At 38.1% G+C, this 19,531-nt stretch overlaps 1 protein-coding gene across 8 annotated transcripts in view; it reads left to right on the plus strand.

The window, feature by feature from the left end:
* Positions 1–19,531, plus strand: part of ARHGAP28 (Rho GTPase activating protein 28) — a 163,976-nt gene that overhangs the window by 75,679 nt on the left and 68,766 nt on the right. For all 8 annotated transcript variants that reach the window (XM_007196178.2, XM_057527217.1, XM_007196181.2 and 5 more), the window contains 2 exons: positions 11,447–11,649; positions 15,861–16,078. In XM_007196178.2, coding sequence (XP_007196240.2) covers positions 11,447–11,649; positions 15,861–16,078 — 421 coding nt within the window. The remainder of the gene's footprint in view (positions 1–11,446; positions 11,650–15,860; positions 16,079–19,531) is intronic.

A 19,531-nucleotide genomic window follows, 5' to 3' on the forward strand; every position in this document is an offset into this window, starting at 1 on the left:
AATAATGGTAATAAATACAGACCAGGGATGTGAAGGAAACAGAGGTTGAGTGGTTGCATTCCAGCAAATCATCACAGCACCAGAGAGGCACACAGGGAGCTGGAAAACAAAGGCAGACCCTCAGTAGACACCAGAATGGCGGACTCATCTGTTTAATTACTTTGAAAGTCAGACATAGCAATACCAGCCACGGCAGGCTCCTCAAAACTACGTAATAAAAATATATGCTGCTATTTGGTACTGAAAAATAGAGGGAATATGTAGTTTACATTTGATATTAAAAGACATCCTTTAAGAATTACTTATCCAGGTTACGTGGAGAAGAGTAATCTCAGAAGCACAAAGCATATAGATCACCAAGACTCTTATAGTGACACGTGTCGCTGAATGGATAAAGGATAGAAATCTATTAAAGAGCAAGGGAAAGCTGCTTTCTGTTCATATTCTGTTTTATAGATTCTTTCCTGGGCATCTCCTAATTTAATAAAAAAAATATGAGCCTCTGAGCAATAATTAGGTGTCACCAAACTAGTCTTCCACTCATAATTTTAACTTATCCTTAAGGATAATGTGATAAGAGTCACTTGTGGGATTGACTGAGCTTCACCAAAATCAATGTATACATCAGGCTCATAAACTGCATACTAGTTTTAAAACAGAGAACGTAAAACATTCACACTCGGTGATTTCCTTTGCCTGCGTAGCAGACATTTCATCCTGTCTCTTGTTTAGATGATTATTATTTGAGCAGCTAGGACCATTTCCCATCTGTGATTGTTATTCTTTGCTCAAAGCAGCCAGTAGCTTTTCATAGAAGAATCTTTCCTTTCTTTCTTTCTTTCTAAACCCATGGGTATTTTTGCAAATTTGATTGTTTTTTGCATTTTCCTAAGTTTGCCTTTAGTTTGAAATTCCCAAGTACTTTTCTTTGAAAAAAAAGAAGACTTTATCTTTTTAGAGAAGTTTTGGGTTCACAGCAAAATTGAGGGGAAGGACCAGAGATTTCCCATATGCCCCCAGCCCCACACGTGCACAGCCTCTTCCATTAACAATACCCCTCTACCAGAGTGGTACATTTGTTACAATTGATAAACCTATATTGACACATCATAATCACCCAAAGTCCATAGTTTACATTCTGGGGGTTTGGACAAATGTGTGGTATCATACAGAAAAGTTTCACTGCCCTAAAAATCCTCTATGTTCCACGTGTTCATCCTTCCTTTCCCCCTTCCACTTCCCCTGCTGCCCCCAAGCCCTGGTAACCACTGATCTTTTTACTGTCTTCATAGTTTTGCCTTTTCCAGAATGTCATACAGCTGGAATCATACAGTATGTATGTAGTCTTTACAGATTATCTTCTTTCAGTTAGTAATATGCATTTAAGATTCTCCCATGTCTTTACATGGCTTGATAGCTCATTTCTTTTTAACACTGAATAATATTCCATTATCTGGATATACCACTGTTTATCCATTCGCTTACTAAAGGACATCTTGGTGGCTTCCACATTTTGTCAGTTATGAACATAGAACTCCTATGAATATCCATGTGCAGCTTTTTGTATGAACATAAGTTTTCAACTCCTTTGGGTAAATACTGAGGAGAGAGCGATTGCTGGATTTACAGTAAGAGTGTGCTGAGTTTCAAGAAACCACCAAACTGTCTTCCAAAGTGGCTGTACCATTTCGCATTCCTACCCGCAAGGAACGAGAATTCTTCCTGCTCCACATCCTCACCAGGGTTTTGTATTGTCAGTGTCAAAACACTGGTAATTATCGAAATTTAAAAAAAAGAAAGGTGATCTTTTTCTCATACAATTAAAAAATTGAGATATAATTTATATAACATAAAATTCACCCTTCTAAAGTGTATACAGTTCAGTGGTTTTTAGTATATTCACAAGGTTGTGATACCATCACCACTAATTCCAGAACATGTTCAACATTCCAAAAAGAAACCCCACACCCATTAGCAATCACTCTCTACCCCTCCCTCCCCTCAGCCAAAGTAGGGGAAACTTAAGAACCATTATATTTTGGTTTTGTCATGTGTGTGTTTGTATGTGTCCATATAAGTGATGTATTATACTTAAGTGGTAACTGTACAAGCACTGATTTTAGTTAGTGGCTTTTCTTGGTAGAGCAGTAGACAGAACATAACAGGTTACTTTCCTTCAAAGTCAAGCATGTGGAGTTGCTTTCCTTTCACGGTAGAAGTACAGAAAAGCCTGCTGTCCTCCTCCCACCTCCAGGAAAAGGGTCTGTCATTCTCTCTTACAGCAGAGCCTGTGGCCCCATTTGAGCCCCCTCCTTTGTAAATACTGGAGTTCAGTGTATAATAGTTGGAAGTTATTATTTCTTCATTCTCACTTTTCCCATTTCTAGCCCAGTGCCTGTGCCCAGAGGTGATACACGGCTGCATGAGGATTTAATTGCTGCTGTGAACCTGAATTGGTTAAAAAGAATTCTAGCTTTCAAAACCATTTCAAATATTCCCTGCCGAGTGACTGAGGTTTGTTTGCTGTTTTAAGCCTCCCCTTAATCTACAAACACATTTTTCTGTATCTTTTTCTGCCAACAGAGAGGTTCAGGCAGACCTGTTTACCTTTTGAAGGAAAAGCTTCATCAGCTTTCTCCTCATTCCCCTAGGAGGGCTGAGGAAGGCCAGGAACAGAAGAGAGAACTGGGCTGGCAGGATGCGAAGGAGAGGATGCCAGAACGATAGTGAAAGACCGAGTCAGGGAGCCTGAGAAAGAGCGGGAAACTCCTCTGTGTTCTTGCGTCTGTTAATCTGAAACCATAGCTTCTTTTTTTATCACCATTGCCTTTCAAGTGCTTTTTCCAAGACATCCAACTTGAGCTTGTTTATAAGCCTGTTAGAATCCAAAGATATGGAGAAGCCAGAGCCTGAAAACAAGGGATTTGTCCCCTTTCTTTCTCTTGCTGAGCAGCCTCCCCAGGAAGCTAAGAGGGCAGGCAGCAGCATTACTGGGACTGTACCCAGCGTGTGTCCCAGAGAGCGAGAGGTTTCTCTTGCAAGAACCCTGCTGCACAGGCCCACTGCCGTCAGGGTCCAAGATGATTTCTCTAGATGGTCATGCTGTGCCGCCACCGGCCTCATTCAGTGATAATGACAGTGGGGAATGCAGTCTTATTCTTTCAGAAAGAGAAGGGGAAATCTTTGATTTTGATATATTCTTCCTAAAATGTTTGGAATATGTTTGATTTGAGAACAATGTGAATATATTCCCTGCATATTCAGGCAGGGAGATCTTTAGCAGGAATGAAGTTTAACACCATAGTGTACTGATCAAGACCAGACCAAGACTGGGGTTGGGCTAATAATTTGGTCACCCTTAAAATGGAAAATCATTACATTAGATTCCACCTTCCTTTAGGAGGCAGGTTACTGACTGTCTAATCTTACTTGAATAGTCTCCTTAGTGGGATGGAGATGGTGTCTCATCTTACCCCACCCCAAATGACTTATTAAAGTATTTCTTCTAGGTATATCACTTAGGAATCATTTGGACTGCAAGTAGCAATAACAACAACAGAGATTAGAGTAGTTTTTAAAAATAGGAGTTTATTTTTCTCACATTTCCGGAAGTCCAGAGTATAGGCAGCATCTGATGTTATTTCTGAGACTCAATAATATCAAGGCTGATCACTACAATTTTCATGGCTTTTTTCTCATGGTTGCAAGATGGCTGCTGAGGCACCAGTCATCTTGTCTACATTCCAGTAAGGGAGAGGTAGAAAGAGAAAGAGATAGCACCTATATGAGGAAAATAAAAGATTACACTGAAACCATGGAGAGGGATTTTTCTTATGTGACTTGGCCAGAATTGTGTCAGATGGTCGCTTCTGGCCTAAGGGAGTTGGAGAAACAAGGCTTGGGAGTGGGGTTGGATCAGAGACGAGTTCTGATAAATGCAGTTTTATTTATCTCATTATATTCCTAGTAAATTTTAGTGCTGCTGTGATATTTTACCACCCATTTTAGCCTGACCTTAAACCTAGCCATAGGCATGCCAACAAATTAGTTAAATTATAGTAATAGCACATGGGATTACTATGTGCCATGCATTTTACATATATTTACTCAGTTAATCCTCATAATAACCCAGGGCATGTATGTGATTAATATTCCCATTTTACAGATTAGGATATGGAGGCCCAAGGGTTCAATTCCTTGCTCAAGGTTGTAGATCTAGGAAGTGGCAGAGCCCACATTCAAATCTGGACCAGCTGTCTTCAGAGTTTTTCTCTAAATCACGATACTATATTCCTTCCCTGGTATAAAAATATGTAGAGCTATACACAGATACACAAATACCTGAGGAGACGTTTGAAATTAAGAAGGATTACTGTAGGGAAAGTATTTGGAAAGAATTGAAAAGGTGTGAATTCATGTCCTGGCTTCACTGTCCCTAGTCATTCATTCAGGAAATATTTCTGAGTTCCTGCTATTGGTCAGATACTGTGTAAATAAGACAGACACGGTTGCTCTATATTCTAGTGGGAAAAATAGTTCCCAAAAATGAAGTAGGTGAATAGATAAAGTATATGTTGTTGATGAGTGAGAAGAAGGAAATGCAGAAAGCTGAGATGGTGGGTAATTGGAGGAATGCTATGTTAGGGTGGCCGGGAAAAGATCCCCTGAGGAGGCGACATTTACATTAGGAGCTGAATGATGAGAAGCATCTTGCCATGGAAATAGACAGAATGTTCCAAGCAGAAAAAAAACGGTAAGAGAAAATTTCCTAAGGGAAGGAAGAGCTTGACTTTTTAGAGAAACTGAGAAAAGATTAGCAGGCCTGGTGCTAATGCTAGGGGAGAGTGATATAAGGTGAGACTGGATAAGATGTTTGAGGACAGAACATGCTGGGCTATGATGTCATAGAAAAGAATATGCATTTTATTGTAATTGTGGTGGGAAGTTAATGTGTCTTCACTATACTCTCTGTAACTGTTTCCCTCACTGTATACTGAGATGTATAATACTTGCTTTGACTACTTCAGGAGGTTAAGGTAAGGATCAAATGATGGAATATGTATGATAGTAAATTGTTTCATGTGAAATTCTTTATAAAATAAGAAATAATAAAGGCCACAGAGTATTTCTTAGCAAGAAGTATGTCTTTTTGAAATATTCTGTGGAATATACTCAGAACAATTGAACTTGTGGTTAGACAGAGCAAGCAGTTCATTAGTAGATGCAGCATTTAAAAAATATTTGATGTGTTTACAGTGTTCTGTGGGAGTTCCATTTCCAGTTAGAACACAGACTAGGTTGCGGCCGATTATCTTTCTCACTGTTGCAACTAGAGAAGAGACGATGCATGTAAAATCATATGTTTTAAAGCTGTTTATAATGGAGAGCTGTGGACACAAAGAAGTCTAAAGGAACTCAGTTCCAGGGAGGCAAGAGCTCTTCCTAGGTGGGCAGAGCCCAGCAGTCACTTCAGTGTGTGTCTCTCCCTGAGTCTGTGCACTGCTGGGCAGAAGATCACACCTCCCTTGGCAGAAGGACTCTATGGGGGAGAGGAGACACCCATGGGGCTGCCTGCGCTGGCGCAAAAGGTTGGAATCTGTCGAAGCCCCAAATGCAGAGCTAGTTCTCCACATCTGACAACTCTCCCCATTGGGATTTTGCTGAGAGCCCAACAACACAGGAGGCTCGTGGCTAGGCTCTAAAGTAGAGAGCAATTCCTGTAGTCCTGTGGTGTTTATCCCAAAGCCCTGTTGAGGGAGGGACCTGTAATACACACAGGACAGATCAACCCCCTCAAAGCATTTGGAATCAGAGGTAACCTAAAACTGATTAAAGTTGCAGCTCAGCCCAGACCCACCTCAGCTCCTTAAATGCGTTGAAGTGATCTGTACCTCATTTCAACTACCAGACAGAAAGCTTACCCTTCTTGGGGAAATTACTATTTACTCCAGTTTTCTAGAGTTCTTTTAAAAACAAAGTCAACAAAAAATTGTGAGATTTGTAAAAGAAAAGGAAAATATGATCCATAAACAATTGACTTTTTTTTTTTATCAATATTAGCAGATGCACTGACAGCACAGATGTTGGCATTAAGAGACAAGAACTTTTAAATAACAATAATAAGTATGTTAAAAAGAAGACAGATAAAAGGGATAAAAGATGAATAATGTCAACAGAGAGATAGAATCTTCAAAAGGAACTAATAGGACATTCTTGATATGAAAAAACATGGTATCAGAATTGAAGCATTCATTGGATGGTCTTAACTAGCACTGGGCACATAGAAGAAAAGAAAAGTGAACCTGAAGACAGGGTAGTAGAAATTCCCTAAACTGAAGTACAAGGGGTGAGGGTTGGAGGGTAAACAAACATATCGTGAAGGACATTTGGGACAATATCAAATGGTTGTGTTATTGGAGTTCCAGAAGAAGAGGAGAGAGAGAGTTGGACAGAAGAAATACTTGAAGAGAAAATGGATGACTACCCTAAAGTTGATGAAATACATCTACCCACAGATTCAAGAAGTTCAGTAAACCTTAAGTAGAATAAATACAAATAAAACAATCTAGGCATTTTATAATTAAGCTTCTAAAAACAAAAGATAAAGGGAAAAAAATCTATTAAAAGCAGTTACAGAGGAAGAACATTATATTTAGAAGAATGTCAGTAAGAGTTATAATTGACTTCTCATCAGAATACAGAAAACAATGGAATGCCATCTTTAAAAGTATTATAAAAACAACAGTAAATCTGCCAGCCTAGAGTCCTATGCCCAGGAAATATATTCATCAAAGATGAAGGTGAATTAAAGACATATTCAGAAAGAAATATGAGGGGATTTGTTGCCAGCAGATCCATAGTACAAGAAATGCTAAAGAAAAAGAGAGGAAATACCAAAGGAGGTTCTCAAAACTGATTAGAATGATCTGTTATGGATACATGGACATGCAGGAAGGATGAAGAGCACCAGAAAGGATAAACATAAAAGACTACTTATTTAATTTTTTAAAAGATTATTGACTTTTTAAAAGAAACAAAAATAATAACCATTGTGGGGTGTAAACATGTGAAGAAGCAACATGTATGACAATAGTAATATAATAAGGGGTGGAGGGAGAATTAAACTCTTATACGTTATTTGCATTGTTCGGAAGTTGTAGCATCTCCAGTAATCATTAAAATATAATATAAGGTATTTCTAAAAACATTACGGAGGGGAAAATGGAATAGTAAAATCTTTTTTTTTAATTTTTTTATTAATGCCACTTTGAATTTATGGTAATTATCATCCACTTAAATCTAATTTTAAACCTAATGGTGTTTTGGGACTTCCCTGGAGGTCCAGTGGTTAAGACTCCGTGCCTCCACTGCAGGGGGCACGGGTTCAATCCCTGGTCTCGGTAACTAAGATCCTGCATGCCGCACGGCGTGGCTAAAAAAACCCCACACACCTAATGGTGTTTTCCCAACAAAAGTTGCTATATAATGCTGTGTAACAGTTGCATTCTGTTTTTCATGTAGTGTTTTCCTGGTATTGTTTTGGAATAAAAAATGACAAACAGCTGATGAAGCTGAAGCTCTGTTTATCCTAATATGGTGAGGTTTGAAGCTGTGGGGCTCATCAAAGTGCTGGATGAGCCCAAGCATCACAATTACGTAATACTTTAAGACTGGAAGGTCATGGTGCCTACTCTACCCTGGGGTGAAGGGGGAAATATTTGGATCCCTAACTAAAAAAATGAGAACTCTTCCAAATGTGCTTATCCCAAAAATGCTGTTTGACTTATTTGCCAAAATAAATAGTTGACCATTGCAATTAAAGGATTCTTTGGGTGGATTGTCTCAGATGAAACCAGTGTGTTACGCAGATGTTCATGACCTGTATTTCACCTCTGGCCCTCCTGCTCCCAGCAGAAGTTTATGAAGATCTCTTCTCTGAGATTCTACCAGTATTCCCTTTGCATGAGTAAGAAACCGTGCTGTAACTAAAATAATCATTATTAGCCCTAAATATATATGCTCCTCATCTTCTAAGATTCACTTAATATTTCCCAAATGTCTCACTTTTCCAAACATTTTCAGTGCTTAGGTATATCTGCATGTTTTCTTTTTTTTTTTTTTTTTTTTTTTTTAATTTTATAGCTACTTTATTTATTTATTTCTTTATTTTTGGCTGTGTTGGGTCTTCGGTTCGTGCGAGGGCTTTCTCTAGTTACGGCAAGTGGGGGCCACTCTTCATCGCGGTGCAGGGACCGCTCTTCATCGCGGTGCGCGGGCCTCTCACTATCGCGGCCCCTCCCGTTGCGGGGCACAGGCTCCAGACGCGCAGGCTCAGTAGTTGTGGCTCACGGGCCCAGCTGCTCCGTGGCATGTGGGATCTTCCCAGACCAGGGCTCGAACCCGTGTCCCCTGCATTAGCAGGCAGATTCTCAACCACTGCGCCACCAGGGAAGCCCTGCATGTTTTCTTAATTTCTAAGATAAATGGTGCTGTTCCATGCAGCCATTGAGGTGTTATCTCTGTATTGGCATGGAAAAGATACCTATGACATGTTTTTGAGTGGGGAAAGCAAAGCACCTTATAGAACAATATGATATGATACAGATGGGAAGAAACCTTCAGCTTCCACTTTATAAATTGTGTATTACTTAAACTTTTATGCTTATAATATACCACCTTATAATTTTTAAAAACTTAGTCCATGTCATCTATTAAGACTGTTAATTTTTTACAAGTCATATTCATTTTAAAAGAATAAACCTAAAAAAAAAAACTGGAACTAGAGAAAGTTTTGGGCATCTGTATACTTTTTCCTGAATATGGTACACGGAGGGCAGTAGGCTGTGTGAGCAGTGGTAATTGATTACAGTTTCACAGAAGTAGATGTTTATATACTATAATTCTATGAATTCGTTAGTGGTTTTCAAAAGAGAAAAGGCTGAAGAGCCTAAAAATAATAAAGGGAGCAGTAACTGCCTTCATAACCTGTGTTGATTTCCTATGTATTTCAACCACAAGAATATGTCTGTCTTGTCAAACTAAAGAATTCAGTGAAGAACTCTTATCACCCAGTTATCAAAGTGACATAAAATTACTTTTATCATACAGCAAAGAATAAAAAAATAAAAGTGGATATCTAATATTTTCCTGAAATGCTCTGAGTTTTAAAAATAAGTTGGCTAACTCACTGTAAAACTAGAACTACTTACAGTCTGGTACAGTCTCAGGATCAATGATCAAATTCTAGAAATTTATACTAAAGGTGATTGAGAAATCTAGGATTCCTAGAGGTATAGACCATATGAGCACATGGAATTTTTTTCTTATTCCCCTTTCTTTTCATACTCTCATGCATATCTGTGTGCTTTACATATGCTCTAGGACATGGCTAAGTTTGATAGTAATTCACTGCTGCTCTGAATGTCAAAATTGAATTGTCCTAAGCGAGTCAGAATGCCATGGTTGGACATTACTATGTCATTGCTCTTTCCATCTGGATTTCTTGTTTTGGATAAAACAGCTCTGACCACACATTGGTTAAGTAGTCTCAACTTTTTGGTTCAGTTCCACCTGGACCCAAGGAGACGAAAGCAAGCGTGGAGGAGTTGCATACACACTCCAACTGGCAAGTTAAAAAGAAAAAAAAAAATCATGTAAGAATAAGAACGGAGGATCATACTGCATAGAGTAATTCAGTCATTCTTCCTGGTTGAAGACTGAAGTGTTGTATGTAATCAAACATTCTGTTCCTAAGAAGTGTAATATTTGTCAATCATATATCATAGAGTCAAACATTTAAAAAATTTTCCAGCTTTATTGAGATAGAATTGACATATAACATTGGGTAAATTTAAGGAGTACGACCTGAAGATTTGATGTATGTATATATTGCTAAATGATTACCACAGTAAGGTTAGTTAACGCATCCACCACCGCACATAAAATATTTTATTTTTATGTAAATCTCCAAACTCTCTCAGAATTCCAGCATTTTGGCATCTGTCTCCCCTGCTGTGTCTCTTGTTTTTTAGACTAACATCTGTTGGATGTTTTTATGTCCTAAATGCTTTACGTGTGCTAACTCACTTAGTCCTCGCAGCAATCCCACGAGGAAAGTACCCCATGGAGCTGCTCTGTGCCTTGTTCAGCTGTTGTCTGCTAGGTTAGCAGTGGTCCTGCTGGGTGGCGATACCTGGAGCTTCGCTGCCCCCCTAAGCATTTGGACCTTTCCCTTGGTGGTGATCCAGTTCTCCCTGAACTGAGTCAGTGCCCCACTTCCCCATCCTAATACAGAGTTTTTCCGTTTAATGTCATGGATTATTTCCTCTCATTAGCTCATTTTCTCGACAGCCAACTTTTAAAAAATGTATCTTTAAATTTAAAAATATTTGTTTTTAAATTCTGGTACAATGTGCAACCTAAAATTGACCATATTAACCCCTTTAAGCCTACAGCTTGGTGGTATGAAGGACATTCACACTGTTGTGCAACTTTCTCCACCATCCAGCTCCAGAACTTGTTCATCTTGTAAAACTGAAACTCTCTACCTGTTAAACAATAACTCGCCATGCCTCCTTCCCCACAGACCCTTACAACCACCATTCTACTTTCTGTCTCTAGGCGTTTGACTACTTTAGGTCCCTCATGTAAGTGGAATCATACAGCATTTGTTTTTCTGTGACTGGCTTGTTTCACTTAGCATGATGTCCTCAAGGTTCCTCCATGTTGTAGCATGTGTCAGAATTTCCTTTCTTTTTAAGGCTCAATAATATTTCGTTGTATGAATAGACCACATTTTGCTTATCCATTGGTCTGTCAGTGGACATTTAAGTTGCTTCTGCCTTGTGGCTGTTGTGAATCACTGTTATGAACATGGATGTACATGTATCTCTTCAAGATGCTGCTTTCAGTTCTTTTGTACGTATAGTCAGTGGAATTGCTGGATATCACAGTAGTTCCGTTAGATTTTTTGAGGGACTGCTATGCTGTTTTCCACAGAGGCTGTACCATTTTACGTTTCCACCAACAATGAACAAGGGTTCCAGTTTCTCTACATCCTCGCCAATGCTTATTTTGTTTGTTTAATAGTAGCCACCCCACTGGATGTGAGCAGCCTGCTTTTTTCACTCTTCTCTGACATCACCTTAGATACTTTACAGGGGCTAACTTTTACTATATATGTTTTGACTAATATGAACAACTTCCCACTTTATGAGTGTGTGAAAGTTATAAAAAGTATTTTTGTGGTAATTCCCGCATGGCCACAAAGTCATTATGAATTATAGAGAATGAAAAGGACGGGGCCACCGCTGACTGGAGGTTATTCCCTCAAACCCCTCTCTATCACACTAACTCCATTTCTCCATTGATATCACACCTAAATTTAATTTTGTGATTTGTAACATGAGACACTGATTTTCATTAACAGATACTATTCTTTCCTCAGAAAATCCATTTCTCGCTGCCGAAGAATTAGCAGGATGCTCTCCAATGAATCCTTACAATCCCCGGCATTCAGCCGCTCCAACTCTCAAGCCTCCATAGACAGCGCCTCCATGGAGGATTTCTGGCGGGAAATAGAAAGTATCAAAGAGAACAGCCTGGGAGTTCAGGAGGAGCAGACGCCAGCTGAGGCCAAGCCCCTGGATGGTGAGGTGCTAGATTGGTCTTCCCCTGTGCTGTCTTTCTTTGTATGCTCTCTTGTTCTGTTGGCAGGTAGAAATCATTCCACTAGTAGTTTAACAAGTGAATCAGTAGAATTTGGCAAATCAGCTGCCTGCTCCCACTGATTTATATCTGCTGGTCTGGCTCAGGGTGGCTTCTGTGTAAGGTGACATGACCTGAAGGAGGGCTGTCAACACAATCCAAATTGATCCCTTATGTATCACCACTTAGGGATGCTGTACCCGTCTGTTGACTTGATTCATAATCATCTAGCAGATTGAGTATTCTCATTTTGATGGCTTTTATATTTGTATACTTGACCATTAATTACCAAAAGAGAGAGACAGAAAAAAAATTTACCAACATAATTCTGGATTAAAAATATTTAGCTATGAAGCATGTACTAGTATTAATGTATTTAGAGAATGGATAATCTAGTACTTCACCAAATAAAAGCTGTGTCAGGTATGTCAATTATACTAGTTTCCAGTGAAATTAAACAAGAAGGTTGAGGACCCAAAAAGTATAATTGTCCGTAATTGTCAAAAAGTACAAAATTACTCACCTGAGATTAAAAGCATAGGTTATCTTCTCCAGGTACTACCTATCGACAAGTAAATGCATAAGAAAGACTGAAGGTAGTTTAGTAAGTATCTAAGAATGTTTTCATTAGCCAGTGATTAACCTCAAGACAACTATCAAGATAAACTGAAACTTTAAAAAACTTTTTTTTTCTTTATTCCCTTTCTACAAGCCTATCCTTAGATCTGAAAAACAATAGTTCAGATGTACCACAATTAATATATTTCACTTAGCATTAGAAATAAAAAGTCCCACCACAGATTTAATGAAAATCCATTCAAGGGAACTGTCCTGCATCAGAGAAGGGTATTTTTATTCCTTTTCCTTACATACTTACATTTTGCCTTTTCAGATCCAGAAAGACACATAAAGGAAAATACCTCTTATTCTCCACTTCTTTTTTCTTACTAGTTAGCTAGCTGTCTATATGAAAAATCATAAGTTCGTACTGATAACCTCCAATTCCAATCCAACACCACAAAGTTTGTTGTTGTCTTCCATTTTTCTGTATTTATAACCCCCTTCTCCAATAATGAGAAACCTGGTTCTTACTTTCCTCAATATATTTTTTCATTTGCTCAAGCCTAGAGTATACAGAAAACATTCTCAGGCTTGCTAACATAAACTTCTACAAAAAGCATACCTACTAACTGGAGTTTAAAATTTATTTGACTGATATTATTTTCCTTGAAGCATATGCCTAGATCTTAAGTGTGCAGTTCAGTGACGTTTGACAAATACTAACCCTGTAACCTCACACAAATCAACATAACATTTCAGTCAACTCAGAACTTCCTCATGGTTTTTCCCAATCTCATCATCCCCCTGACTTGCTGTCCCTAGCCAGAGACAACCAAGGTTCTGATGTTTTTGCAGCATACAGTTTTGGGTTGGGCTTCTTTCACTGAACATAATATTTTTTGAGATTCATTTGGTGTATTACTATTTCATTGCTTTTTATTATGGGATAGTTTGTATTAGTTTCCTAGCGCTGCTGTAACAAAGTACCACAGAACTAGGTGGCTTAAAACAACAGAAATCTGTTCTCTTGTGGTTCTGGAGACTAGAAGTCCAAAATCAAGGGGACAGCAGGGCCCTCCTCTCTCTGAAGATGGTAGGGAAGAATCTGTTCCATGTCTTTCTCTTAGCTTCTGGTGTTGCCAGCAATCCTAGCTGTTCCTTGGCTTGTAGACAACACATGCCATTCTCTGCCTCTGTAGTCACGTAGCCTACTCCCTGTGTTGTTGTCTGTGTCTCACCTCCTCTTCTTATAAGGCCACTGGCTATATCGGATCAAGGGCCCTCTCTACTCCGGTATGACCTCACCTCAACTTAAATCCTAATTATACCTGCCAAGACTCTGTTTCCAAATAAGGTTACATTCACCTGTATTGGTGGTTAGAACTTCAGTGTATCTTTTTGGGGACCCAATTCAACCCATGACATCAGTATTCTGTTGTATGAATATGCCATAATTTGTCTATACATTTAACTGTTAATGGTTGTTTGCAGTTTTGGCCGTTATGAATAAGGCTGCTGTGAACAATCTTGTAGAAGTCTTTCGGTGGAGATATCTTTTTATTTCTCTTGGATATATGTATTTTTCATAGAATATGTGTAATTACATAAGAAACTGCCAGCATTTTTCCAGAGTAGTTGTACCACTTCACGCTCCTCCCAGCAGTATCTGACAGACAAGTCTAGCTGCTCCACATCTTTGCAGTGTTTGATGTTTTAAGACTTATTAACATGAATGATTCTAGGGATGTGTGGAGGTGTCTCACTGTGGTTGTAATTATATCTCACCAATGACTAATGATGTCAAACGCTTTTTCCTCTGCTTATTGTCCATTCATATATCTTGCTTTGTGAAATCTTCTATTTCTTTTAATTGGGTGTCTCTCTCTTGTTCTCTCACCTCTCTCATTTTTTAATTGTTTGCAACTGGTATGCAGTACAATTGATTTTTGTACTTGACCTTATATTTCATTACCTTTCTAAATTCACTTACCAGTAGTTGTCTACCACTAGATTTCTTAGAATTTTCTACATAAACAAAGAGATCATTTGTGAATAGAGACAGTTTTACTTTTTCCTTTGTGACTTCACTCCATCCCACAAATTTTGATATTTCATATTTTCATTATTATTCAGTTTAAAATGTTTTCTCATTTTCTTGTAAAGCGTGTGGGAAGGCTTTTGTTCATGTAACAGTGATAGAATAACATAAGCAGAGTCCAACGCCTCTGGACTGATGATTTGATAGTGTATTTGCTAACTGGTCAATTCTGCTCTTTAAAAGAAACCTTATTCAGGTAATGCCTGTTTAGCATAGTTCCCAGAATGTTATAGTGTGTACAGTGGATTTTCTGTTACATGATGTTGTTATTCTGAATTCTTTATTATTTCCACACATCTAATTTATAATAGCAATTGATCCTCATCATGATGAATTTTAAGTTTTCTGGCTGCCTTCTGAGAAAAGGAAAGATTACCTAATGTTCAAAATAAGGAGAAAAGTAAGAGAACGAATATCTATTGAGCACATACTCTGTTCTAGATTTTTGCCATCTGTCACAAATTCATTAATAAAATAATCCTCATAGCCACCTAATACTTTGGTTATTATTACCTCCATTTTGCCAAGAGGACACGAGATCTAGAGATAACTTAAAACTCTCCAAAGTCATTCAGTTAGTAAATGGTGGTTGGGATTTGAACCTGAATTTGTGTGATTAAAAAATTCTTTTGTGTGCCATTAAACCACTTTTTTTCCTGTCATGGTTTTAGTTTAGATATTCATATTTTATCATTTTTTGAAATTGGCTGTTCAGATATGGCTTATATTTAACTCTCTGGTAAGGAAAATTACCTTCCCAAATCTGCCAAATAACCTTACTCTACTAGAAGATACTTTAAAAATTTGACTTATTTAAAAAAATACAATACAGACCTTTTATTCATTCCTATAGGCCGTTCCCACAATTATTATGGGAGAAAGAATGGTCTTTTAAATTTTTTTGAGATTTAATTTACATACAATATAATATTAGTTTCAGGTATAAACATAATGCTTAGATATTTGAATACATTGTGAAACAATCATCAAAATAAGTGTAGTTAATATCCATTGTCACAGTTACAAAATGTTTTTTCTTGTGGTAAGAACTTTGAAGATCCTACTCTGTTAACAATTTTCAAATATGCAACAGAGCATTATCAACTATAGTTACCATGCTGTACATGACATCCCCATGACTTATTTATTTTATTTTATAACTGGAAGTTTGTACCTTTTGACCACCTTTACCCATTTCGCCCACCCTCCACCCCTGGCCTCTGGTAAGCACCAATCTGTTCCCTATATTTATGAGCTCAGACTTTTTGCTTTGTTTTGTTTTTAAACTCCACATATAATGAGATTATATGGTGTTTGGTGTTTTTCTTTCTCTGTCTGACTTATTTCATTCGGCATAATGTCCTCAAGGTCCACGATGGTCTTAATATATTGTCTAGTGATTATTTCTTACTCGCTGATGTGTACAGACTTACAGATATACATGGCTTCCAATCTCAGAATATTCTAACCTTCTCTTGGTAACTTCATCTTACAGAAGGAGAACTTGAAGCAGAGTGGTTGCAAGATGTAGGTTTATCAACCCTGATCTCGGGTGATGAAGAGGAGGATGGCAAAGCCTTGCTCTCTACTTTGACTCGAACCCAAGCAGCTGCAGTGAAGAAGAGATATAATACTTACACTCAAACCATGAGAAAAAAGAACAAGCAATCTGTCAGGGATGTCAGAGACATCTTTGGAGTCAGCGAATCTCCTGTAAGTAGTGAACAGGGCTCAAAAGGTTTGGTTTGATTGAGGGGAGGGAAGGGGAATGTGGAAAAATTATCAGAAAAGGTCAATCATCCTCTAGCTTTAAGGGAAAAGTAAAGCAGACAGCAAACTGCAAAATTTTGCAAATTTGAATCTTAAGTGATTATTTCTTATTCCCCATACAGCAGTCTCCCTGCACACAAAATTTATTCCCTTCTTTTGAAGTTGATCACTTCTTTGGTAATGGAGCAAGTCTTTGTGGATGGGATACATGGAGCCTTTACTTAAACCTCAGCACTGAATGGAAACTCTGTGGACAGGCAAAGGAGTCCCAGAGAAGTGGGCCCAAGTATTATGAGCAAGTCTGTGTAGTTTGTTTTAATTGGGTGTGGGGATGGGAGAGTGGTTAGGGTACCCTTTATGTTCAAAGAAATTAAAATGGTGAAAAGTGAAAGATACAGCATTAATCAAATGGGCCAGAGAATGATTCAAAAAACCATAAGGGAAGCATCACATGTTTTCTGAGAAATGGCTGGTTGAAATTCCAGCTTACCCTTGGCTATTCCACGGCCACAGTTTTACTTCTGAGGCTGAGTCATGTCCTCCTATTTCTGTGGTTGTTTTACTGGTAGCTCTGCTTTACAGTTCACTCATTCATCCATTTATTGCATCATTGCAGTGTTGCATTGAAATAATTGCATCATTGATGCAACAGATAATTATTGGATACATTCTCTGTGCAATTCTTATATCAGGTTCTATGCGGATAGGATTCTTGGAACTTCGGGGTAATTCATATATAGGAAAAGGGGAACTTGATATTCTGCTGCAGTCACAGGTAAAGTTGCCTGGGGCAAGTTGGTTAATCCCTTTGATTTAGGTTTCTCATCTGTTTAATTGTAATATCAATAATGACATAAATTAAAACTTCAAGGATATTGGGTAGCTGGCATAACTGAAGACAGTCTCTAATTTGAGTTAGTTTAGGTTGTCTGTAAGTCAAATCTTCTCTTAGATACATTAATCACAGTGGGGTGTTGCCAGGGCAGCTCACATATACAAAGTTAAGCTTTGTATTTGTGTTTACAATGTCCTAGAAGAGCGCTGTCCTTTAGAACTTTCTACGGCGATGGAAATGATCTATTTCTGTGCTGTCCAATATGGTAGCCCCCATCACATGTGGCATTAGCACTTGAAACGTAGCTAGTGTAAGTAAGGAACTAAAATTTTAATTGTATTTAATTGTAATTGATTTGAATCTAAAATGTCACATGTGGCTTGTAGCCAGTATAATGAACACAGTTCTAGAATCCTCTGCTGTATATAATGATATACTCAAGGTAAGCCTTTTGAGTTCTACGCTGTTTGAACTTTCAGCCTAGTTGAAACCTGGGTCTTCTTGGAAGGTGAGATTGTCTCAAGCTGTAACTGAGTAAAGGTGATGCCCGCAGCTTGAGGCTAGGGCTCCAGCCACATGGGTCCTGGACAAGATGCCTATCAAAGAAAAGGTTTACCCTGCAGGTTTAAATTCCCTGGGTCATTTTCCAGTTATCTCCCAGATCATCTTGAGAGAATCCTAAGAACTTGGCCTACATGCATCCTTTCCCCATTTCTGTTTCCAACTACTTCAGACTAAGATTTTTCCTCTTCCCTAGCAAACTGCAAAATATGGGTCTATAGCTTCTCCTGAATCCTCCAGTTACTCAAGAAAATGCATAACTAGCCTCTCTAGGTTTCCCAAAACTTTGCACTATAGTCACAAAGAGACAGTGCTCCTCCCATTTCTTTCACTTGGACCCCGAAGGAAATCATAAGGTGGGCACTTAGCATTAGGGCTTAAGTATAAAATGAAATGAAGAGTCTTACTTTTCCGTAACATGTAAGTGCAGTAAACTGTTTGGTGTTTAACTCCAGCAAAGGCAGAGAGAGGGCCGCATTCTTGGTGGGCAAGGGGAGTAGCCCCGGGGGCTCTTCCTCCTGTCTGCCTTCCTCTTCTCCCACACACCCCCCAGTCTTGCTGCTGAAGCCCCAGTTCTAGAGAGAATGGGGAATGAGGCAGGGGGAGTGGTCGCAGGTAAAAGAATGACCATATATTCCAGGGAGTAGAGGTCTTGTGCTGTCCTGAGAAGTGGGGCATCTGGAAGTCAGGGAAAGCCTGGCATTGTATTATGCTGCTTAAAAATTCACATTGTTCTTTGTCAAAAATGTAAAAAGCCATATAAAGCCAGCCTGTTAAAAATATGGTATATTTACAATGTGTAAGTCCTAATAAACATTTCCACAAGATTTTTTTTTCCTAAAAAATTCAGCATCTGCTTCTGCAGGTAAATAGACTTGGAGGTTCTTAGAAATATACCTAAACTTCTAAGTTTCCTATTTGAATTTGACATCATGAATACCAATTCCTCCCTTCTCCTTCTTTTTCTCTTCCCCTCTCTCCCTTCCTTATTCTCTCCTATTCTTTATTTCTGTCTTTGTCATCGTTTACCTACATTAATAGAACAATTACATAAAGTTTTCATTACATTTTCTTAATGAAGTTTTAACATTACAAGTTGCATAAGGTAATTTTGCATTAATCTTAGAATTATGAATCTGACCCACTATACTCACCAAATGAAGATATAAATAATTTAAAAAATAGATATGTAGATTATCCTAGTTCTTTTCTTAATTTTTTGCAGATAGAATCCCAGGTTCAAAATCATTTTTCTTCAGAATTTTGAAAATATTTGTCCGTTATCTTCTCTCATGCACCATTGCTGTGGGGAAGCACAATATCTACATCAACTTCATTCCTTTGTATACAAATGTGGAAGCTTTGTGAATTTCATTTTTATTGTTGGAACCTTGAAATTTTAACAGTTTTACTTTTTTAAAAAATTCATCCTGGTCACTACCAAGTGAGGTCTTTCATTCTTCAGCTTGTTCATTCTGCATATTTTCTTCTAATGTTTAAAACAAGTATTTATTCCCTTCATTTTCTCACTGCCTCCTTCTAGATATTAGATGATTGTTGTTAGATGATTGTTGTTAGATGATTGTTTCATTGTTTGGATTGAATCTCAATATCTCTTAAATGTCCTGTTATATTTTCCAAGCTTTGTTTGTGTGTATGTTTGTTCTACATTCTTGGCTGTCCCTTCAACTTCATCTTTTATATCATTAATTTGGCCTTGGTTGTATTAACACTTTTACCTTTCATTAATTTTTAAAACTTTAATAGTCCTCTTATGAACTTACTGAAGCCCCTCCTTTCCCCTGATTTTTCCTTTATTTTGTGACCTGTCCTTGTTTCTCAGCCGCAGTAGCCTCTCAGCACTCTGAAGGTACTACATTAAACCTTAAATTACAAGGTTCTCTTTTTTTCCTTGAATTATCTCTTTCCTTCAGGGTCATCTGTTTATTTTTGGCATCATTACATTGCTATTGACCAATTGACTTTAATCTTTGGATATT

The sequence above is a fragment of the Balaenoptera acutorostrata genome, chromosome 13 (genome assembly GCF_949987535.1).
Source record: "Balaenoptera acutorostrata chromosome 13, mBalAcu1.1, whole genome shotgun sequence".
NCBI lineage: Eukaryota > Metazoa > Chordata > Mammalia > Artiodactyla > Balaenopteridae > Balaenoptera > Balaenoptera acutorostrata.